This window comes from Spea bombifrons, chromosome 4 (genome assembly GCF_027358695.1).
Source record: "Spea bombifrons isolate aSpeBom1 chromosome 4, aSpeBom1.2.pri, whole genome shotgun sequence".
Lineage (NCBI taxonomy): Eukaryota > Metazoa > Chordata > Amphibia > Anura > Pelobatidae > Spea > Spea bombifrons.
The window spans coordinates 84369143-84393054 of record NC_071090.1 but is presented as its reverse complement, the minus strand read 5'-3'; the positions used below and the strand labels follow the sequence as shown (position 1 = coordinate 84393054).

Here is a 23912-nt window from a genome sequence, read left to right as displayed (position 1 = left end):
GGTAGATTTTTAAATGTCTTTATACCAGTTTCACAATTCTAATTTTGCTGTGAATCTGAGTAACAAGGACATCAAATAATGATTTCAATTACTCTGATTTCAAGCCAGTTCCTGTGGTGCCTTATTACCATACAGATGTGACCATGAGACGGCCATCATAATATAATTATGCTGATCCTTAACGCAGCGCTCAGGTTTCTGCCGAAGCAGAGCGTGTAAGCTATGCCAATGGGTCTTTACACTTTCATGCAGTTAATCATCTCCACATGTTCCATGCTGAAAAAGATCCAGCAAGCTGAACGCAAACGTCTGAAATTCACGCTTCTCAATATCTCCCCAAGAACACTGGGCTCCTTTCTAGTTTCCCTAAGCCTGCAGGTTGACTAGTTAAACACGAGTGAAGTGTAACGTGAAGACTGCTGTCAGACACACAGCTCTGAACATTCTCTTTGTTTAGCCGTCCTGCAGCAGCCGCAGTTATACATTAAAACTCGATACGGATTCGCCTACATAGCAAAAGCACTTTAAAAATGAGGTTAGTGGATAAAACAAATGAAGAAGGCATCTTTATTTTCATAGATGCCATGTCAGGGGTAAGCCTACCGTTAGTGGTGTCTGTGCCCCCAATAGTTAATAACACACAAACTTATTCTAACACCATACACTAACACTCTCTCGCTTACCCTCATTCACTCTCATACCCTCTTCACACCCCCTCTCCCTCCCTTCCCCCATCTGCAGTGTAGCTCGCACAGCTCTGCCTTCCTCTCTCTTACCTAATGAGCCTTTACTAGAGTACCTGTCGCTACTACCATGCATATTACATGAACCTGCTAGGTGACACAATAACAAGCACCGATTAGTTGTTGCCATTTAAATATTTGGGAGGTCAAACCCCACAGTGATCTTATTAGCTTGTACACCTATTGCTAAAATGATGTTTAAAATTATAACTAATATTCTACGTGTCCTGCATCAACAAACTGACCCCTGGGAGATAATACTTGCAAATGTGCTTTGTTTTTGATCAGAGAAAATTACCCCGACATTCACTGTGAACCCCAACAACACCAACAGTCACGAAGCTGATGAATGGAACAGGCAGGTTGGTGGGAACAGGATGTCACCAAACGAAAAATACAACAAGACGGCACATTGCAGAGTGTCCTGTTTGCTGCTCAATACCAAATACATGAAGTAAAAGGAGGGCCTGGAATACGGCCAGTTGGGGATAACTTGGAAGCTATACTCTCTGACACCTTAAACAAATAAGACTGAATAAAGCAGTAATAAAAATATGGATAATCTGTCTAAATATAAACTAGTGTATGCAGAAGGTATAGAACTTTTGCCAATGTTCCAGTTATTTAAAGACATTGGAACTGGTGTCTTCATTTATTATGTCTGGTTTGGCAAATGCAGACATTCTGCCATTTATCAGGGCATTTGCTGTAAAAACAAAAACAAACAACAACCCATCTTAAGAATTTTAAGTGTTCCAGGGAAGGATCTGTACAGAGTGTATTGGGAGGAAATGCAATGGAGACGTTAACACAAGTACACAAAAAATGTGTACAGGATACCAGTGTAGCCACAAGTCATGTGAAATATTTTGGGAGAAAGCCTGCATCTACTCAAAGCGAAACCTTAAATTGGTGTGGATGTTTAAAACTACGGCTGCTGCACAAAGCCACGCTGGCCACGTCTTCCACTAATGGCGCAACCCAAGCACAGGTATAAAGAAACCATTGGAATTATCATGCATCATGACTATTCTTCTTATGGGCCCTCCTAAAAACAGAGTTCTATCCACTTTTAAGTGTGACAAATATGCAAAAAATAGAAGAAATCAGTAAGGTGCAAATATTTTATTTATTAATTATATTATTTAATATAATTAAGTGAACGCCGATCCATACATCATTTGGTAGCATCATTTAGTTATGTGTCACCATGAAGTATATGTAAGCGTCAGAGTGGAATACACTAAAGTGTTATTAAAGTCCGCTGGCCTTCCTGTGCCCTATTTAGTATTTTTAAACAGTAACTTTTATGAACTGACTTAAAAGCTACAGAAAACTAAAACAGTGAATTTTAAGAATGTACATCTAAAAGAAAACAATGTTTTATTTGGCAGGTATGGCGGTTAGGAATATATATCTTTCAAAAAGGAAAACATCCAGGATTCTGAACACTCCGTCACATGATCCCTGATTATATTACAATCTGCCGTGCAAGAACTGGCACAAGTCTGCGTCTGTTATTCATCATTTTTCAAACCACTACTGACTCCAAGAAGTGAAACAAGATGAAAAAAAATGGATGCACTCTGCGTGCAGTGATGTGGCCTAACTACACAGATTTCAGACCTGGTCACATTTGTCAGGAGTAGCTTCGTGCTACGCGAAGAATGGGAACAGGGTCTACTATATATTCTTGGTGATGCACCTTCGAGATCATTGCCTTTAAAATCAGAGGCTGATTTAATCCAGGGATAATATGTTTCAAAGGCATTATTGTTATTTCCTGCTCTGCCATACCTAATGATTCCGTGTTTAGATCTTTGAGGGCCATACAGATGAGAAACGAGGCGCAACAGTCAACACGCCGGCACACAAAGGGTCGAAAATCATATAAAGCTAGTCCCTCCAAAGACGGAAAAGGATTCTGGGACACGTACTGGCAAACACAACATCAGCCTTTTTATTAAAGAAATACATTAGTCTTGGAAATGTCATGCGCCACAAAGGAGAGGTTTAATGACTTGCCTGAAATGACAGATGATATCCATTTTAATATATAACGCAAACAGGGGAAACAGGACTGAAACACAGACATTATTACAATGTGATTTATATTAAGTTGCATTTTACCATGTATGAAGCATGAATGGTGTGTAACAATAGTAGTTCAGCTTTGGTGCTTTCTTTAACCCTTTCAGTGTGAACCATCTCATATGTTGTAGGAGAACGCTAAGCATGTGCTTTTCCTGGGGAAAAATGTCACATGTGGTCATCCTAAGTCAACAACGCAGAGGAAGCATGACTGGCAAGGTGGACTCAATGCGCCCTCAATCTATCCCATACACGGTGACACTATGAGGCCTGCTGTACAGAAAATACAGCTGGTCAGTAGCCTTCACTTTATTTCCTTTCTTAAACCTAGTGTGATTAAATGTACATAACAAAATGTCCATTATACATGGAATAGGTCCCAAGTCAGGGATGGTAGAAGGGTGCTGATCGGTCAGTCTTCTCCATTTTGTTTTTACCAATACATCTCAGGATGTAATGCAAGTAGGTATCTTTGAATAAAACTTGTCTTAACATGTTTTGGAAAGAAAAAAAATAAGAACGTATCCATAGGTAAGTGTTTGTAAGTTTATCACCTTAATATAGTCAAATATAACTGTAGGAAAGGTACGCCAACAGAAATGACTGCAGCTCCCAGACTCCTGGGCTTTGTCAAGTCCTGTAGCGAATGAAGTCTAAAGGCTCCCTATTTGCCGTATTACTTGACACGCATTTTTATTTCCTTACAGGAAGCATTACCACAGGTAACATAACAGTATTCAGAGAAGCCATGGAAATAAGTACAACTACTTCAGCCATCGCACTGCAAGCAAGGACCTTATGCCTGCCATTCAAAAACAAGCCAAATAATCAAACAGGAAGTCTGTGGTCTTTTTTCCCCCCAGAAGCATAAATTAAGCTTCGTATTTCATATCCCAATAGCGTCTTTGTAATATTCCAAACCGGTTTGAGCTCCCGCTGTGCTATAATGAGTGCCTAAAAACCTCAGTGTTTACTTACTACTGAAATCTGACTCGGGCCCAGACAGACATCTAACATCTGGTACGGGGCTGAGGCGTGACTCCTAGGCAAGATCAGCTGTTATCTTAATGAGAGCAACACAACGATCAGCACATTTCTTCAATGCCTGCTTCATAAAATAAGAGTGAGCCACCTAAATAATATTCGCGATGGTTACCTGTATCCCATCCATCTTTTCATGATTACCACCAAATGTTTACCAAAAACAAAACATTAAAAAGGACTTGCATTATAAACGGTATTCACGACAGGTACTGAACAACAAAGCTTGGAAGATCACCAACGTTTTATTCTTCTGCATAAAGAACAGAAGACATTTTCCTAAAGTGTGTGCATCGCAGGGAGCATTACACAAAACTAAATAAGACGTGCCTATAAACCTACAATACTGAATAATACTTAAAATGCGGAAGCTACAAGTGTCAAACGTTTTTTTCCTCCAATATTTGTTGGCAATAGTTATCTCTGTATAGTACTGTATGAAAGCACCTGGGAAATACAAAGTATAAGTGACCCCCCTGTAGGACCCTAAACCCCATGTCCCTATTTCTTCCAGCGATGTTCCCCTTCTCTCAGAATGTTTGCCGAGTCTGAGTGTATCACAGTCCTTTATATTCTTCTTACTCAGCTACTGTACATTAATCTATGAATTGATCACCATGACCCCTATCCCATTCACCTAAAATAAAACTGTGATCACTTGAAATGTTAAATCGTTATAGGGGATGGGGGGGGGTTGACAGGCCGGTTAATGGGAGTAATCAGGTTGTTAAACTTAGGGTTAGATGTGCATACCTACAATCATGACCTGTCAATTTTCAGCTGCGTAGAAAAAAAACACTATAGAAACACATTAATTTTGGTACTCAATATGACACATAAAAAGCTTTTAAACAAAGCTTAGGCAAAGCATTTAATTAGAAATGTGCTTCTTAAAGGAACAGACTTGTCCCCAAAATTGCATTGTTATGACTTAATGCATATTGGTGCATGCATTCTTTAGTTATTGGAGTTGCATGTATGTTACCATAATATAATAATACGTCCCCACAAAATACTATTGCGACTCCTGATATGCAAATATGTGATGGTATGTGTACTACATTCAGGGATAGCAACAACGACATTGTGAGTCTACAAGAAATGCCCCAAGAACTGGAAAGAAAAGCAGCAGATGACCAACTCCCTATCTGGGTTTTCCTCATCCTTCACACGTTTGCAGAAGAAAGGTATATGATAAAATGTGTTTACCTCCCAGTGGCTGAACACCAGTTGCGGGCTGGCCAGACCACTTGTCCTCTTTCTTATTTCATCAGCAAAGCCAAAACTTTCCGCCACTGGCAAGACTGCCTTGATAATGAACATGTCGGTTCCTTCTTTCATCTCCTCCAGCAGGACACGACCTTCCCTTTTTGAGAGGACACCATACACCCGGCCTGCAGATGTGTTAAGAAAAGAGCATTAAGCCTCTTGTGTCTTTTCAATCAATATCCTGTAACACAAGGACCTGCTTTTGAAATGTCACCCACTTTTCAAATGAACCCTTCAAAGATAAGCAAAAGAGTATAATTTCATAATATATTCTTACTTGTAATGTTTGTAATCTGTTCTGAAGGTTCTTCTAAGTACATATTTTGAAATATTACCGAACAGCGGCAGACATCTCAAGAGTCCTCAAGACACTTGTCTATATCTATCTATCTATCTATCTATCTATAGAGAGAGAGAGAGAGAGAGAGAGAGAGAGAGAGAGAGAGCGAGAATAATATAGCATTAGCTTTAAAATAAAAATGGTTCTTTATAGTTAAAAACAGCTGCCCACTTTCCTTTAATCTCGAAAAAGCAATAGAACACAGGACTTGTATCTTTTTATGTATTTGATAATAATAAAAATCTCATGAATGCAAGAAATCTTTTGCATATAGCTGTACATCCATAATATATATTCTTTGATCAGGGAAATGGTGACCTAGACATGAAGATTTTAAGCTCCAGCAGATGGAACTCATTGTGAAAAGCAGACACATAGGAATTCCCAACATCAATAGGTCAGATAGCTTTGTGCGGTAGTGATTTATCGGATATGTTTACCGCCGAGCTACAGTGCCAGACCCGTGTGCCGCGCTGTAAATATAATACTTGACACCACGGACCAGACCATGGTTACATGCCGCAATGCACACTTAGCCGTGCTCACGTGCGTCTGCACGTGTCAACAAAGAGGAGGAATGCATAAAGACAGCTCAAATGTTACAAAGTATGGCGAGGGCACATGTGTGTTGCATTATACGTGTACAAAATGAGTTATAAAGCATGTTTACATCATCTGCAGCAAATTTGCTCAAGAAATCATCTTTGTAGGTGTTTTCACAGAATAATTGTCAAGCCGGCAGTTTATATGTCAAAAAGAACAGCATGGGAGCGTTGAGGTCATTTAAAAAACAGTTCACTATTAGAATGGCGAGTGCTACATGAGGGTATAGAAGAACTTGTTTTTCCCCCTGCTTCAAACTAATTCTGGAAATGTGCCTCGACATTCTCCTCGATTCAAATAGAGTTTGTAAGGTTAATTCCTGTTTTGTCCCTTTATGGCACCCATGGAGTTAAGTGTCTCATCTCTGAGTTATTCAGGGAACAGCCCTAAAGTTCTGAAATATGTACTCAGATGGGATAAGCTTTGTGGAACAGGGTCAGCCCAACTTATTTCATAAAGATGTATTTGCTTCTGGGGGTTAAACGAGGTTCCTACATCCACAGATTCCATTATATAATATTTTGGAAAAGTTGACGTAAAGTGTGTTGACATCGCTCCTGGACACACCATGATTCCAGGGGTGTATCCCAGCAAAATAATAATGACCGCCTGACCCTGTCAGCACTTGAAGTGTTGACCCAGCTACATTGTCCATGCTTTTTACATCAGGATCTGATTCCGTCATTAAATTCTCCATTGCTCTGAAAGATCATCAGTCTGGGTGCCCATGTTGACCCCTGTCCACTGCTTAAAGCACCTACAGTGGGACCTACAATTAGACCAGGGAGCAATGCAAGAAGGTGGCCTGGTCTGATAAATCTAATTTTCTTTTGCATCATGTGGCTGGCCGGGTGCTTGTGTCTTGGCACATGGCACACATGGCACCTGGATGCATCCATCGAGGCCCCATTTCACAGCCTATAGGACTTAAAGGATCTGCTGCCAACATCTTGCTGCCAGATACCACAGCACACCTTCAGAGATCAAAAATCAAATTTCATTCACTTCACCATCACACTGAATTTTTACAACAAACTGTTCCTTTAAAAAAATGATCGACTGCTTATGTGACAAATGACACTTATTACTTCTGCACATGTAATATTGACTTTTTGTGGCATATCATTCAATGTTGGAAAGAAAAACGTATGAATTCATCTGTTTCTTTCACACTTACTAACTTGGTCTTCATAATTATCTCTTCGGAGAATATGTAATTATTTCTTAAAAGCAAGTGTAAAAAGTTAAATAATAATTAAGCAAGTTTTAGCCCCTTATTAATTTTCCGTGATTAGGATACACACACTTTTGGAGGAAGAATGATGGGATGGATTTTTTTTATTGTAACCGTGTAAAAGTGCCTTAGTTTTAAACTAGACACTGCTTCTTTTATTCAAAGACATTAATGATTCAAATCAGAAGATGCTGTCCTCTAACCAACAAAATATGTTTCCACAGACGTGAAGTCAAAAATATTTTATCGTAACATTTTTTCAGCTATTTATGCAGAATTAGTTACAACTGAAAGCTAAAAAGCATTGGTTTTGGATTTCTAATGACATGTTCTTTGAGGTTAGAAACGCAGCAAGCGAAGGTTTTGAGGGAGTGACATCCCAGAGCCTGCTGGATGCCGTTCCTTTAGAAGTAAAGGATTTGAAAGAAAGGTTGATGAAGAACATTTGCAAAATTTGCCCTGAGCCTTAAAGTCCTTCAGTGAGAAAAAAAAATAAATCCATGGTATAAAAGGTTTCGGATTTCCTTTTTTAGCACTTGAAAAACACTAAAAAGCTTTTTTTTCTTGGTCAATTAAGATTAAAAAATGAGCATATAATTGTGCACATAATTTTTTTCCCACTTTAATTCTATATGTCAGGAACGCGAGAGTGGTTATACGTTGACACCACGTCGAGGAATTTCACACAAAGAAGGACACACAGAGGCAAGGAAATCCCCTTATAGCAAGGACCTGTCATCCATAGCCATCTGAAGGCCAACGGGCATACCAACAGTGACTCCCACCTTAAGCTTGTGCCCACATGTCCCAAGTCTACAGGGGAGGGCCGATGAGAGCCAATTGCCATTGAGGTACTTTGATTTTAAAAATATGGGCCAATACTTATGGTTTTGTTTTACTTGCAATTTCACATATAGCCACCAGAGTGTCCAGCATGACATGGACTGAAGGTGGTGTTAACAGCTTGACTGGATCCTTTCTGTTTTCTATGTATGGGAATTCTATGTATATAAATGTGTCTTGGGCAAGACTTGACAGTGCACATTGAGTAAGTTGTCTCTCAAATGTGTTCTGCTGGCTTATAAATGGGTCAGTATATATATATATATATATATATATATATATATATATATATATATATATATATGCACACACATCAATGGAAGAGTTCAGCTTTCATCTGTATGCAACCACAATTATAGGCTCAGTCACAGGATGCTATGGATGTGGTACTGTGGTACAGTAGCCCACTTTGTGGCCATAGCTGCAATTATTAACTGTTATACATATGAGAGCAGCATCATAATTTTTATTGCTCCTTACAAATGTATGGAAGGGATCATCAAAATCCTCCCCTAGGCATTTTCCCTCTTTCCTCGCACTCCTAGATCATTTGGTTGCAGGAGATATATTCGGTCAAACACATCTTCTTTTTGCCGCAGTGGTCATGCGCAGTATATTCGACTCCAGCCTGGTCCTTTGTGCAGGCTCACACAGCAATTGCAGAGGGTCTAATAAATCCCCCTGTGCCGAAATACCAGAGCTGGCGTCAGAAGCCCTGTAAGTGAAGGCAGACTACTGTAGCAGATAGGGATGTATTTTGCTATTTTTGCAACAATATGTGGCTTACGTAAACGCCGCTTGATGCTAATTACTATTCAGGTGTATATGGCGGGCATGAATATTTATGTGATTACATCACATGTGGTATCACATTTGATGTGAATGGTGCCCCATTTCAACCTCCAAGAGTGTCTCAGGCTGTGAGAACAAGCTTCTCAAACAGCAGAGTATCATGGCTACGTAACTACTTGCGTGAAACAGAAATAGTTAATATTTTTTCACATTTACTTAAGAAAAATACTTGGGTTACTTTGTATCTGGAAGACTTGTTAGAAACCAAAAGGCAAATTATGTTCACACCTATTTGTTGACCACCATACTAAAAACATACAGTAATTGAACCTATCTATAAAATGCCAGACTGGAGGGGCAACTAAGGATGCCAGGACAATTACTGATAAACATATTCATGTAGAGGAATGAGATCAGCACAACAATATCTAAAGTAAAGCGGAATGACTGAGATCATATGAATGCGAAAAGACAACACATTTTCAAGCTTAGATTTTGACCTGTATAGTTTGTTTAGTCACAGTACTTACCCAGCACTTCTGCTGTTGCCATAATGTCACAGGTATACATGGCTGCCATGAGCCTCTGAGGTTTTACTTGGAAAGCATAGCGGCAAGCTTCTTTCATTGTAGAAATTAACTGTCCCGAGAAAGGGCCGTAACAGTCTACAATATGCGATTCCCCTTTGCGTTTGCCGGTCCTCTCCGGGGGTTTTGCACCATCCTGGCTCTTCTGTTCAAGCGTTTTTCCTTCGTCAGTATTTGCGATAGCCTCATTAGTCAATACAGCAGATGTGTCCTCCTGGACATGCTCACCTACAATATTCTCTTCCTGTTTTCCGGACTCCACGGGGAGCTTGTATACATCCAGTTTCTCCACAATGAAACAAACACCCATTAGAGGCTCTTCACACATTGGGCCAGAGAGAGTTGCAAGTTGGAAGCCACTGATAATGCTGTTGTCAAAGTTTCTAGATTTAGTCTCTTTGGCCTTTTTTTCCAGGCATTGCCAGATACATGGTCCTTCATAACCATCAATACGATTTAACAAGATATTTGGTCCATAACGTCTTGGACCAAAGGACCATATCTGATCTACAGCATTCCGCCATCTCCTTCCCTGTAGATGAGCTTCAAGCTTGCGTTTAAAATCTTGAATCCTATCTAAAGTGGTTTGATTAATCCCATTGGTGTTGCCACCCTCACTTAAGGCCAAGTTAATTTGTTCCATGGTTCGAATCAAGTCACTGTTCTCTTCTAGAAGCCGAGTCACTTCTTCAGGAAGTGGCATGGCTCTGACACTCAGCGTTGCTAATTTATTTGATGTTGTCACCGTTACTAGGCCGTCACCTTCAATCTGGACTCCCTCTGGAGTCTTACTCTGTTCTTCCTTTAAATGGTGTATAACTTTTTGCTGCTTCCCAATGTCTTCGTTCACCATGTCAACTTTAGGTGGCCTTATTATGGTTTCTCTGAACGGGATAATGGGGGCTGATGCGCTGACCTGAATCTTTGCAAACCTAAAAAGGAGCACAAAGCACCCAAATAAGACCAATATATCTACCCATTACAGTAGAAAATACAAGTTTTGTAGCTGACCCTTCTTGAAAGGTTTGTATTAAACTGTTGGTGTCACACAGGGTTAAAAGCTTCATACATTCACAGTAAATATTTCATACGTAAAATATGTTCAAGAATAGAAAAGGGGGTGGCTAAACTTACAGCTGCTTTACATTCCAGTAATTTATGCAAGCTAGAACATAATGATGATTGCAATTAACTTTTATTTCCTTGCTGAGAGTTACTAAATGAACCGTTCATGCACGTTTTTATGAACAGTGAAAGAAAAGAGTGAAAAAAAAAAGAACGGAGGAGCAATTTAAACAAGATCCAGGACACAATCTAAGTATAGACGTCTGGCTGTATAATGGAATGGACACCTGTAGGGAAAGTAGTACACGGAAGATTTCACTGCTAGAATGATGAAGAAATATTCTCTGGGAGACAAGAAGGCGGCAACATAGAGTTCCACGGTTATTAATCAGCCAAGAATTGTGGTTGCAGTGATAGAGATAGATGAGACACAATATCATGTTATTGAGGAACAAAAAAATGGATGATCTACTTGCTCTTGGGCAATCTATGGCCATGATTTAATCAAAGAGGAAATATTTCACTCAGAGCCAAGAAACCCTGGTGTAATCTTCATAATAACGCTTATTTGGCATAATAATTTATGAAGTACCGCATTAAGCGTAAGATTACAGAGAAACGATGGGGCTGCTAAAAGCGCAAAGGCTAATAGTAATTCCGTACAACTCTCTCACTCTCATGAGCATATGAGTGTTGCGAAGAAGTGTACGTTTTACTTTCATGACATTATTGTAAAATGAAATGGGGCTACTGGCATTTGCCAACCATTCTGCAACAACTACTCTTCATCTTTAATGGATCCACACAAAGTGTGCGTTCCAATGACCAAGTAGCAAATTAAAAGAGCGTATGCACAGATTGCACGGCTTTTAAATTTCCAAACTGAATGAGGAGACGCGCAACCAAAACGTTTGAAGTGCCTTCTTCTATTTTAACATTTGACTAAATGCAAATCTGGTGCAAATAGGTAAAAGCAGAGGGAACATCAGTTGCTATGGTAATTGCAACACTTTTATTGCTTGGCACAAAAATTGCTATTTATGCATACTCCTCAATGAATTCTGGGGACTGGAACCTAGGCTGTCTGTCCGTCCATGAAAGTAATAGGTTGGAAAATGTACAAGCATCAGCAGGCATATTGCTGATACTCAATAGGAGAGTAGGTAATGACTGCTCTAATACTGCATAAATAGGGACAATAATGATTTAATGATCAATTACCAATAGGATTTACATTTATGACACAACTTATGACACAACTTTAATGGAGAAAACTCTTATTTTGACAAATTAACATTTCTAAGTATTTGTGGGGTATTATTGCTTAGACCAGGATGTCAGGTTTGGAGCAGCAGCCCCTGAGTTGCTTTACCAGAGGACCAATAACCCTATCGGACGAATGGTCTTGATAGTCCTATGCACTTTTCTATAGGCGAGTGTCCTAAGATGGAGTATTAAGTTATGATGTCATATCCTAGTGCTCTGCATGAAAGGAAAGGACACCCTTGGAAGAACAGAATGGGGAAAGATGCCTTGGGTCAGTGGCTATCTGTGATTTCTGCATGCCAACAATACACACACAGCAGATGTAAGCTAAAAACAAAAACAAAAACAAATACAGGTAGACATGATGGGACAAAGGGTTCTTGTTCTAACATATTAGAAAAAGGTACTCAATGTAGAATTCACCTCAAAAATATCTATAATTTTAAAAAAGGAGTGGAAAAATGAAGGAGCTGCGAATGGAAGGGGATGGGAATATGGGAAAAAAATAAGTGAGGATAGTTCCCCCCAGTCAAGCAGAATATATTGTTTGTGTGAAGGTCCAGCCGTCAAAGAAACAAGCAAAGTGGACACAACTTATCTAGATCAAAGTAAAGCTTTTAAAACAGATTCAAAAGTATCAATAAATCCAAAACAAGAGTACCCCAAAACCTAGAGAGAAGAGGATGATTGGTTCTAATACACAAAGGGGTAAAAAACAGGGTATGTTTGAAAGGCATTTTCTAACAAGGGCATGAGCGATGCTCATTTAACAGGGTAAAATAGAGGATGCTGCTTTACAGAAAATGCAAAGCATGCATACAGTAGTTTTCTGGAGAGAGGGATTAATAAATATATAGAAGGTCATATCAAGAATACATATGTTACGCATAGTCATTTAATGAATAGAGTGTGAGCAAGCTAGACAGGCCGATTAGCAGACGGAGTCAGCGTTTCTATTTGTTTAATATACCGAATATCACAGAGACACTGGACATGTGCCAGAAGCAGGCTGGGGAACAAAAGAAGAGCTCTAGCATTTCCTTGCATACCATAACATTAGCGATATATCCAAAACTCTCGCTCCTATATTGCTTTTTAATTGGAGAATCCATAGTTCTTAGGACACAAAGCTAGAAACATAGACATGCACAGACAAGAAGTCTGCCAAAAACCCAGGGTACACGCAAAAAAGCTAAGCGTGTAGCTTTTAATAAATGTGCTCAAGGAAATTACGAAATATTTTGTTTGAAGAAAAAACTTAAGCTAACCCAAAACATCAGCCTGCATCTGTCCAATGCCACCTACAATACCCTGACAGAAGAAATACAGAATTGTTATTTTCCAAACCTCTCTATTAAGTCATCCAGGCAGCGCTGTAAGTGCACCTCTCCCGCTGTGATCAGCACGTGTTCCCCGGTCTCCTGGATTAACACTTCCACGCAGGGATCTGCCTGGTTTAAAAGCTTCATGCCTTTCACCAACTGCGGCATTTCGCCTAAACAACAAACATATAGATATATGTGATCATGTATACTAGCAAAACATGGCGGTAGACATTTTGACAGCCATGGTCCTTGTCAGTAAGGTATGATTATTTGCTTGGCCTCTAGCCATAGCGATCAGTTTGCTGCGCTTAGACTATTAAACCCCAATCAGACCCTGCCGTTATCTGGCTGTGAAAAGGACCACTTACCTCATCATTGCAGTAGAAGTACACTGATCTAAGCTAACTGCAGGACGTATGAACAGGCCAGCATTCATATACCCTACTAGTTCTGCCATCCGTGATCTAAGTAAATCTCACCATTACCATTTATTGCTAACCGTTATCTGCAGATCTGAATGACAAACAGAGAGAGCCCTGCTCTGGGAAGCTCGCCATCCAGAAGGCAGCTGGAAGGAAAATTTATGTTATACAGAACTGCAGCTACCCTCAAGACAACACTTCTTCTGTTTAACTTTCTTTATCTTTCCTACACAAAACCATATAAACAATGCCAGGGAGTATGCCGTTTTGGGGGGCATTTGGAAAGAAGCTGTACAATGGAAGATTTTATTATGGCAGAGATAAATGCATATTTTATATATATATACACATATATACACCTATTTTACCGTAAGACTTTTGAATGGTTTACTAATAATGAAGGGTATGATATAAAATGAAATGTTCTGCTGATAGCTGCTCGGCAGCAGATCATCTTCTTCCATTGAATAACCGTGAGGCTGCTGCTACACAAAAGACAGCGAGCCGGGTGTGCTGTGATTAGCTGGGGCAAAGCCATCCAACAAGATACCCCATTCTGTGGCTCAGTGAACTTGGCACTATACAAGACAGTTAAACGCGGTCAAGCGGCTCTCTTCTCGAACACGGTTACACAACAATGGCTTTGCAGCTGTCAGGCAACCATTATCGTTTATTATTTATAAATCACCAACAGCATCTGTGGCGCTGCACAACGGGGGGAGCGTATTACAAGAACTGGAACAGACAGCGCTAACAGGTGTTGTAAACAGTCAAAAGGAAAAGAGAGAGGGCCACGCAAATTTTAGAAAGCGAACAGCCAAATACACATAATAACGCTCCCGGTTGCTGTGAGAACTTTAAAGGGAATCAGTCAAGTGAAATAAAAGGCTGTATTGTAGTGTAGTTATGGGCTTCTTACATAATTATATACATTTTTGAGAATTCCAGCATTTAAAACCTGTACTCTCCTGAATCCAAAAAGACCTTCGCTCAATTGTGTGTGTGATCTAAAGAGAAATGTATAGAAGGCACCTGCTATGAGCAAAAAATGTAATGGAAATGTTACAATGCTATATGCAATACACTAATTGCAGCTTAAAAAAAAAATCATTGATGCATAACGATGTATTTCTTATGACAGAGGATGCAAATAAAACCTACACTAAAAACCTTATTTATGGGTCTCTCAGTCAATGTAAAACAATACAGATACATGTCCATCATTGACTTTTCCTTAAGAGTAGTGGTCTGTAGTGTTTTATGCCCTGAAAGGGTTAAAAACAGACAAAATCAGCAAAGCCGCTCACATAATTATTGTGTTTCATGCCAAAGTTTTCATAGCTTTGTAAGGTTACTACGATACAATAACAATTGTTGCTAAGTCTCAGTCACCAGTGGCCATCTAAAGCCAGATTTAAAAGCACGTGATATACTTGCCGCCAGTCAGCTTCGGTTTTGGCTCGGCAAATACCCCGGTCAGGCTCTAATAAGACTTCTATGCGCATGTGCAGGACATACATCCAGGGAGGTCTATGGAACTCTTTGCTGCCAACAAGTGGAGCAAGACATTGGACCATAGTGGTGGTTGGGGGGGGGGCTGCAGCGCATTCTTTTGATTAGGGTGCTCCATTGGACACTGAAGTGTTGTTATTTGGGCCTACTCAATCAAGGTGGGCTATTTTGTAATGATGTCTTAGATCAGTCTTTAGACATTAACATTGTATACATTCTTACTATTCAAAGAGGAAAAACAGAGGCTGGTGAAAATCAGGCCCATCTATCTACCAGCAGGCCAGTCATGTTGCAGAGACGTACCAGCTTTTCCTGAATCTTTGCATGACCCCCTTAATCTTATTTCCTCCTCGTGCCTACATGTTATTTATAAAATATCTGATATTCTTTAATACATAATAATAATAATCTGACCCTAGCTGTTACGGCGTGGCTGAGAACCTTAGCAGTAAGCAGAAGTTAATACATGTTGTGTATTACGCATACTCTGTGACTGAATTCTTCTGGTAAATAACATTTTTATATTGACCCCGATTTTGCATTTTAACATGAGAATTTGTTATCCAACATATGCATTCGCTACAGAATATCTGCTCAGACTGGAGAGCGTTTTAATTGACTGATGTGGTCTATTTAGCGGCTTTCTGTTTTCAATTTACACCGGGGTGTAGATAACTGCTTGAATACAAAAGCCGTTAAAAATAAATAGAAGAAATGCAGCCGACCACTGGAAGCGAATCAGCTTGGCACAGATCTGACTATGGTGAATAGTACTTTACAGGTATTAAGTAGCTCTAGGTTTAGACTCGCCACAGAAGCTAATAACCTTGACTCTTGGCGGGAAGCTGAAGGAAGAGTGGATTAAGAGTCACTTATAAAAACAAAGGAACAGAGGGCTAGAAAAGTAACTCAATCAATTCAGAGAAAGACAACTAGGCAGACTGTAACACGGCTCACTAGCGGGAAACACACACACAAAAATAAATGTCCTGGTGAAACGATTCATTCTGCTTCTAACCACTGGGGACTGTGCTCTAGAGTTTTGTCAACATTACAGAACCTATAAACTCCAGCCCACATCCTCGTTAATATGATGGCTGAATGGCCCTTTTAGTGCCCACCTTCTGAAGAATCCTCCACATACATTTGCCACCTTGCCTGTCCCCAGTTATTCCTCATGCAGGAGAAATACATCTCTTTGCATGCGATATAATTCTTACTCCAGCGCTGGCTCGGCGAACACTGCAGATGAGGGTCTATTCAGAACCCCCGATGTGCTCCTATTTATTTCACTGGACATACTTTCATTGTTTAGTAGCCAGCCAACAGCAAGACTCGTGGGGCCATCTAGGAAGACGGGCATCTGCTCCTTTATACCTTCTATTCCTCTCTTTGAAGAATGTATATTAAAGTACCCACAATTTGTGTAATCCCCCACCTCACCTGAGAATGTTTAGTCCTTCACAGGGGCATGTAGACCTTCATGACATTGTCTGCCGCATGTCCCTTGCTCGACACGCATTTATATTGACGTTGTTGGCTTACATTTTAGAACTGTAGTTATATAAAGCCATTGCTGGACTTTTAGTAGAATATAATTCTAGCAGTGTTTTTAAAAGGTATGATTTTGATCTCCCACCCTTTTTATGTTTAACTGGACGACTGCTCATACTTAAGATGGAGCCATTACTTTTCCCAAATCCTATATTTTCCAATTCTAAGCACCAAATGAATCTATGTAATTGTGTCTACATATTAGAGAAACCAATATCCAAGTAATGTGTACAACATAGGGGAAGGTAGCTTATCTTTATTTTCTCCGGATGTGCATGATTATCTCTCCCCATTAACTTATCTCTGCCTGGTTGTTCTTACGAGATACAAGAGTACATTTAATAAGCTTGACAATGCGTGGCCATAAACACAATGGTGAAATAGCTGTTTGGAACAGCCACGAACAATGGGGCAAACATTAAAAATGTAACTTACTTGGATGCTTTGGTTCAACAGCAACGCGGACAATTGGTGTAGCTTCAAAGTTCAGAGGAATAAATGGTGGACAGGCTGGTGATGTGGACAATGTTGCCGACTTCAGAACAAACTCCTCCAGGCCACCAATACCTAAAGACGGCAAATACTGAAATGTCAGGAGAAGGTGAAGTTTAAGAGGTTCTTTTTGTCCTGCTAAATTTACTACTTATCTCTTTAGTTTTTAAATATTGTTCCATCTTCAATTATGTTAAAAACGTAAAAACGAGCTCATTTAGTAAATCAGTGATTATTACGTTATATAGCACCATCATATTATGTAGCACTGTACAAAGAATATTCAGGCCATAACAAGCAGTGCATTATACAACAACATGGATTTACAAAAATAAAAGGTGAGGAGGACATAGTTTAAATAAATGTATAATCCAGAAGGTAACTTTATAGAGTTTGTAGAACCAAAAGAAATTAACTTCTTGATGTTGGAGCATGTCTGGACATGTATAATGTAACCGAATCTAACCCCTGCAACAGCAGCACTTGTGTAAAAAAAGGACTTTTTTGTATTTTTTTTGTGATTCCTGGTTTAATTTTGTAAAAGTTTGTGTAATTGTAATTCCCTATTCAGCTAAGCCTCCCCAAATATGAGGACCGAATTAGTCATTTGTTACACAATAAAATGACTTATCAAGAACACTTCTGCACTTGAGAATTGATCCTACACTAGCTTCAGCAGAATTTTAACTATCATCACACTCACACTCACACTCTATAACCTCCTCCAACAAAATAAACTTTACCATACTGATACTATGAGATCCATAGACAACTGTAATCCTTCCCCTAAATATTTTATTTTGCCACAATCCTGATCTCTCTGACTTTCCGAAACAGACTGGGGGCTTCTACCTCCTCAAATGCCCCCTTGCAACCCCGCTGGGGCACATTAGGGTTTTTTTCTGCTTAAGGGACAATCTTTCCTGCAAGAAATAGGAAGAAAAAGAAAAGACCTAAAGTGACTTTGTTCTATTCACTTATCTTTATTACTTTCAAGAAGCAGTACTGGGCAAACATGTGATTAGATACACTGCTATGGCCAATGAAGACATCACAAGAAAGCTTTAATGCCATAATTCATCAAGTCGGTAAAAGCACAGGTCTGTGACTGATTAACTGCAGAATAGTCTCTTTGAATACTCGAGCCTAATACAATCAAACATCACTAGACTGATCTTGTCAATCTGTCAAGATAGTCAGTCTCTATGTTTAGTTCTAGGCCTAGACTGTGACCGTGGGTGACATGGTTATCACTACAGTGTTAATTTATTAGTTTAACTCTGGTCTAGGTCACTAACACTTTTTCCGAGGAGACAAGTATGTCAAACGAAATGAGTTAGCAAACACTCAAATCAAACTTTAAACACAGCAAACGCAAAAACCAGAGAGAGGACCACAGTGAAGAGGGCAGACAACCATGACACAGAGCCTATTTCTTTGACAAATGGCTACAGGGAGTCAATAGTTCATATTATTTTTATTTCTCCCCAAAACAAATTGCCTATTTTTGCAATCTCCATAGGCAAAGTCAATTTTTAATTGTTAAGTGTAACCTTTTCTGTCAATGATAATCATCGGTGTTAACACGCAATAGGATGAAGGCTAAATATCGACCAAAAGAATCGAACTCGGCAAAGTTGAGAGTGCGAACAAGCTTTGCTTGTAATAATTACCACCTAGCTACAATACCTCTGCTGGCCATAACAAACAGTCTTGTTTAATTGGTTCGTTGGGGAAGTGCAGTTCTACTTGCATACCTGGGTACTTCCCAAGTGGATAGAGAGCGGGATGGAAGCAGACAAGGAGCAGGCAAAAAATGGGCGGGGAGTGGGTGTGGCCAAGTACAGCTTTCCTGCCTGGCGAAACAAGATATTGACCCCAGCACTTATAGGGAGTGGCTTTCTGGGGCAGGGCTAGTTACATGTGGGGGCAAACAACATTTAGTGGATAGAGAGTGGGAGGGAAGCAGACAAGGAGTAGTCAGAAAATGGGTGGGGGATGGGTGTGGCCAACTACAGCTCCCCTGTATGATAAAACAAAATACCAGAGAAGCAGGGCTTCATCTGGAGTCTTGGGTCAAACCTGGAGAGCACCCAGGTATGCCTACAAGGTTATATATATACATTCTAATACCTTTGTTTTAGTACAAGAATTTTAAAACTTTTAGGGGCTTTTAAGGGTCTCAGAAAACTTCAAAGGGGTTATCAGTCTACAAATTCCATCTGCTTACCGTGTTCAATGTTATAGCCTAAAAAAGAAAAATGAATGACATGGCCATTTGATTTACAACAGTTTACATATGCAGTAAGGTTAAGTGATCTTGCTCTCCCCAAACATATTTTAGAAGAAGAAGAAAAATGTACTTAATATGAAAGCTATTCACTCAAATGCATTGCTGTGGTTTTTAAAAAAAATACTCAAGCACTATATGTTATGAAGAGCAAACTCCTACAAGATAGCTATCTTTTTGGAGAACTGGTAATATATGCACAATTTTTAAAGAAAATACGAGCAAGGAGGCAAAACACATTTCTTATGGGATTCATTTTCAACTGTAGGCTATAACAGAATAGCACAATCATAAAACAAAACATGGCAACAAAGACTTTTGTAATAGTTGTCTATGAGGCCCCAAATTCTTGCAGGTGGTGTAGCTGCCCATTCGTCATGGCAAAATGCCTCCAAGTCAAGCAAAGTCTTTGGTCTTCTTGCATGAACTGCACATTTGAGATCTCCTCAGAGTGGCTGGGTGATATTAAGGCCGGGAGACTGTGATGGGACAGCACGCTCTGTGGATCTGCAGTGCCTTCTAAAAGGTAAGTGATTTTATTACCTATAGGTTTTATGAATGCATATTAAAGCACAAAGAAAGTACTTAGATATGCATTCTTCATTGGCTGGGCTGTCCCATTAAGCAACTCTACCTGAATTATTATAGCTGCCTTTATAAAGATGGGGAGGGGAATGGAGAGAATTATGCTGGTTTTATGTTTTTTTTTTCAGACCATGGACGAGGGGAGGTGCTTTCCATTTTCTTTATTTGACATGTGATAATTGAGTGTTCCTGGTTAAAGTGATGAATGAACTTTACTTGTAGCAAGAGTTATTGTTGGGAGTGGTTTATCGCATATGATAGCTGTGTGGTCCCTTTAAATATAAATGGAGAAGGATTCTGCAGAATCCCACCCCAATGCACCCCCCCCAGCTAAAAGCCCTGTAGGAGATGCATTTCATCGAATGTATCTGCCTGCACATGATGTACTCATCTTCAGTCACATCCGGCTTCATGCAGGGGTATGTAAGTGTTTCAAATGATAGCCTATGGGGGCACTTTCCTGATGCAGATTGGCTGCTTAAGTGGTCAATCAGTGACAGAACATTTTCCCACTGATTTCATTGGAAGTACTTACTGCCACTGACTGACAGCTTAAGCAGCCAATCAGTGGCAAGACGTTTAAGATCATGGAGAAATTAAGTCGACTTTGCAGCATGTCAGGTAAGTTTTATATTTTTTGTTATCGAAAGAAGGGATATTAAAGTACGCAGAGGGTTAGGGTTACTCATACAGTACACTAAACTGTCACTTTAATATAGGACACTTCAATTCTTCCTCCATGTCTTTGTAACATTATAAAAAGTGACGCAATGGCAATCAATACAAAGCTTCTGCTTTTTACATACATTCCCTAGGGTTTTACAAATGGTTTTTAGGTAAACAACACTCTTTATCACATCTTACATAAGGGGTTAAGCCTATTGTTACAAGCTTAAAACAGCATTAGCAGACACAGTAAATATTTACATGCACCGATACCTGCCAACACACACTTTCGTAACACTTTTGTATTGACAGAAAAGCTGACGCTGTCCTTTTGTACACCCATTAAAATAAAACTACTGTGGGTTTATGGTTCTCTTACGCACATAAATATACAGAATACTTAAACTACAAGTCGCATGGGTTTTATGGTTTTTTTTTGTGTGTGTGTGTGTTGGAAGGATCGTCATAATTACAGAAACAGCTGTGAGATGGTTTATGGAGACTAGTTGGCCCTCCAGGACACTGATATGCAATTACATGCCCCTGGGAATCTCCCGTCCCTAATTCTGGCGATTAGCAGTTCTGCACATTCAGTGTTTTGTTTTTTTAACAATATTTCAGACCCTAAAATAACAGACCAAACTCTAATGACTGCTTATCCCTCTATACTTAATAATCTTTACTGAGAGCATTAGGATGGGACTGACAAAAGCAGCAATGGGAAGTGGCTAGGATGGAATGAAATGGGGCCGGCAATGTGAATCAATGCGATGGGTAGTACTGGTTCTGTGTTACCCGCTTGTGTGTGTCGCAAGGGTTCCTACAAGGTTACGGTTAATGGTTACAGACGTGTGATGGTCTATGAAATGGTTAATACTTTAATGTCTCGATCAGAAATTTCACAATCGGCTTGGATGGGAATCTCCCTAAAACGTACCTTCACGTAGCTTCAAACTTTCGCATGCTGGAGGGTAAAACAGGCTGAACGTAAACAGTATACATTATCTGGTGCCAGGCGACTCTGGCCGGCTGCACTAAACTCTTTCCAATGGTCCTCAAGACAATAACAACAGAGAGCTAACTGCTATAATTCAGCTGTATTACCTAAGGTCTTTTAGGGATTAACCCAACACTGCCATCTTAACCCTTAGAACACACCTGGGTCGCATATGATTCTGTCCCATTACAGCTCCCACGATCCTATGAAAAACTAAAAGACGTAAGTTACGGCACAGTCAGAGGGGTGACTAAGGGTCATAGGAGTTGTAGCATTAGAGGCTGTTGCACAATAATCGTACGCCCTAAAGTGTACTGCAGGTTAAAGGCAGATATAATATTATAGGATGGGGTCTTGTAGACGTTACTAGATTCTAGAGGGCCCTCCTCACCTGTAAAGCAAATTGTTATGCACTACTTGTTATGTCCTGCCTACCCAATGAACAGCGCTATGGAATATGATGGCGCTATATAAAACAATACATAATAATAAGATGCAGCTGCAGAGGTACTGGGCAGCCCAGGATCATGGAGATAGCAGTCTGACACCACCATAGGTTTGCCAACACTGCTTTATAACCAAAAAAAACACCCTTAGCATTGAAAAGGTTAAACCACTACCCAAAACAATATACAAAAATAGACAGCTTTCTAAAACAAAGCGAGTACTGATGTCACCATAACAAGGAACTGGAAAGTCCCCTCCTGGAAAGAAACTTGACACATGTTGACTTCATTAAACACAGTGATGGAATTCCAAGCGAGCAACGGCAGCCTGGGCTAATTATACAATAACACTGCACCCAGCATGCCTACAACGACAAATGGATTTCCCCTGTTGGCGGCATAAACTACTGATATTACTTTTTTTTTTTTTTTTTAACCAAACTGATCTGAAGATAATTTGTATTCTCTCTTGAAAAGCAAAAAAAAAAAAAAAAAATCACAAATAAACGTCTTATTATTTCCGCCCAAGCAGTAGGAACAAGCGTTCCCTTCTTGCTTAGTAATTTGCAACAATAAAAATGACAAATAAGAAGCATAAGGGCAACTCGAGTTGTTTTGCATAACAATGCCTGGAAGGTCGGTTTCTAGAAGAAAAACAATATCAGAATATGTTCCCCCCCCCCCACGTCTGACGTTTTAGTCTTTATGAAGTAGCACATCTTGCTGCTTGGTAATTAAACGCACATTATGGGACATGAAGAGAGAATCTAAGAATATACAGCAAGATACATCACTGTGTTACTATTTAATGGATTTGCTAGGTATGGATTATTATATTCAAATCTGTAAACGTGGTAGATTACAACGCAAAAAAAAGAAACCAACAATGCTAAGCATTGCAAGTATAACAAAAAAGGGCTATGCATATTTTTGCATCACAGGGAGGGGCAGCTCCTTGGTACCCAAAGGGTTAAACTCTTGTGAAGCATGGCAGGCCAGACGCCTTTGCTTCACTCCTGGAGAGGGTCAGCTCTCCGGTCTTGAAATGCATGGCAGACGCAGGTGCAGACGCCGTATCTACAAAGCCAGTGTTTACACTTCCTCAAGGGGAGTATTTTATCAACAAAATGAAGGCATGGAACCTAGACGGCTTTGTTCCTCGAGCGCAGTCTGGCCTTCACATCCCCAAACATATCACAAAAGGCAGCGCTTACTGGATTGTGCGAATGCTACACCAGAGATTATGGATCGCCTCTAAACAGGATAAATGTGTATTTGTTGCTATACACAGAGCGGCCTTCCTTTATACAGAGGGGGATATGGGCATTTCCGTATGGTTTACAATAAAAGCAGTCAATGATTCAAGGCTCTTTTATGAAAAATTAAGAAGACCAGATACAGACCATGGCACCAGACAGATTATACCTAATCGCTTTGATAGGAGCCCGTGTTATTATTATGTATTGTTTTATATAGCGCCATCAACTATGCTATCATGTTCATGAAAGAAGACGACAAGCATCCAAGCTGCATTCCCTTTCCATAGCTTTCATGCTTGCCTCTATATAAAGGACTCTCCCCTTGTCATACATCAGTATATTAGCCGGCCAAAGGTACTGATGGCTCATTCCTGGGTTGACCCATGTTCGCCGGACTAACGTCAGGAGGCAGCCGTTGCTAAACATTTTTACATTTACACTGTGATTACTAAAATAATGAATTACCCGATTCAAAGCAAGTGCTGGATAT

At 39.8% G+C, this 23912-nt stretch overlaps 1 protein-coding gene across 1 annotated transcript in view; it reads right to left on the bottom strand.

The window, feature by feature from the left end:
• Positions 1 to 23912, bottom strand: part of EFL1 (elongation factor like GTPase 1) — a 95381-nt gene that overhangs the window by 5585 nt on the left and 65884 nt on the right. The window contains exons 16-19 of the mRNA XM_053465438.1: positions 17123 to 17254; positions 13222 to 13369; positions 9487 to 10475; positions 5085 to 5269 (exon numbers count right to left, since the gene is read on the bottom strand). Coding sequence (XP_053321413.1) covers positions 5085 to 5269; positions 9487 to 10475; positions 13222 to 13369; positions 17123 to 17254 — 1454 coding nt within the window. The remainder of the gene's footprint in view (positions 1 to 5084; positions 5270 to 9486; positions 10476 to 13221; positions 13370 to 17122; positions 17255 to 23912) is intronic.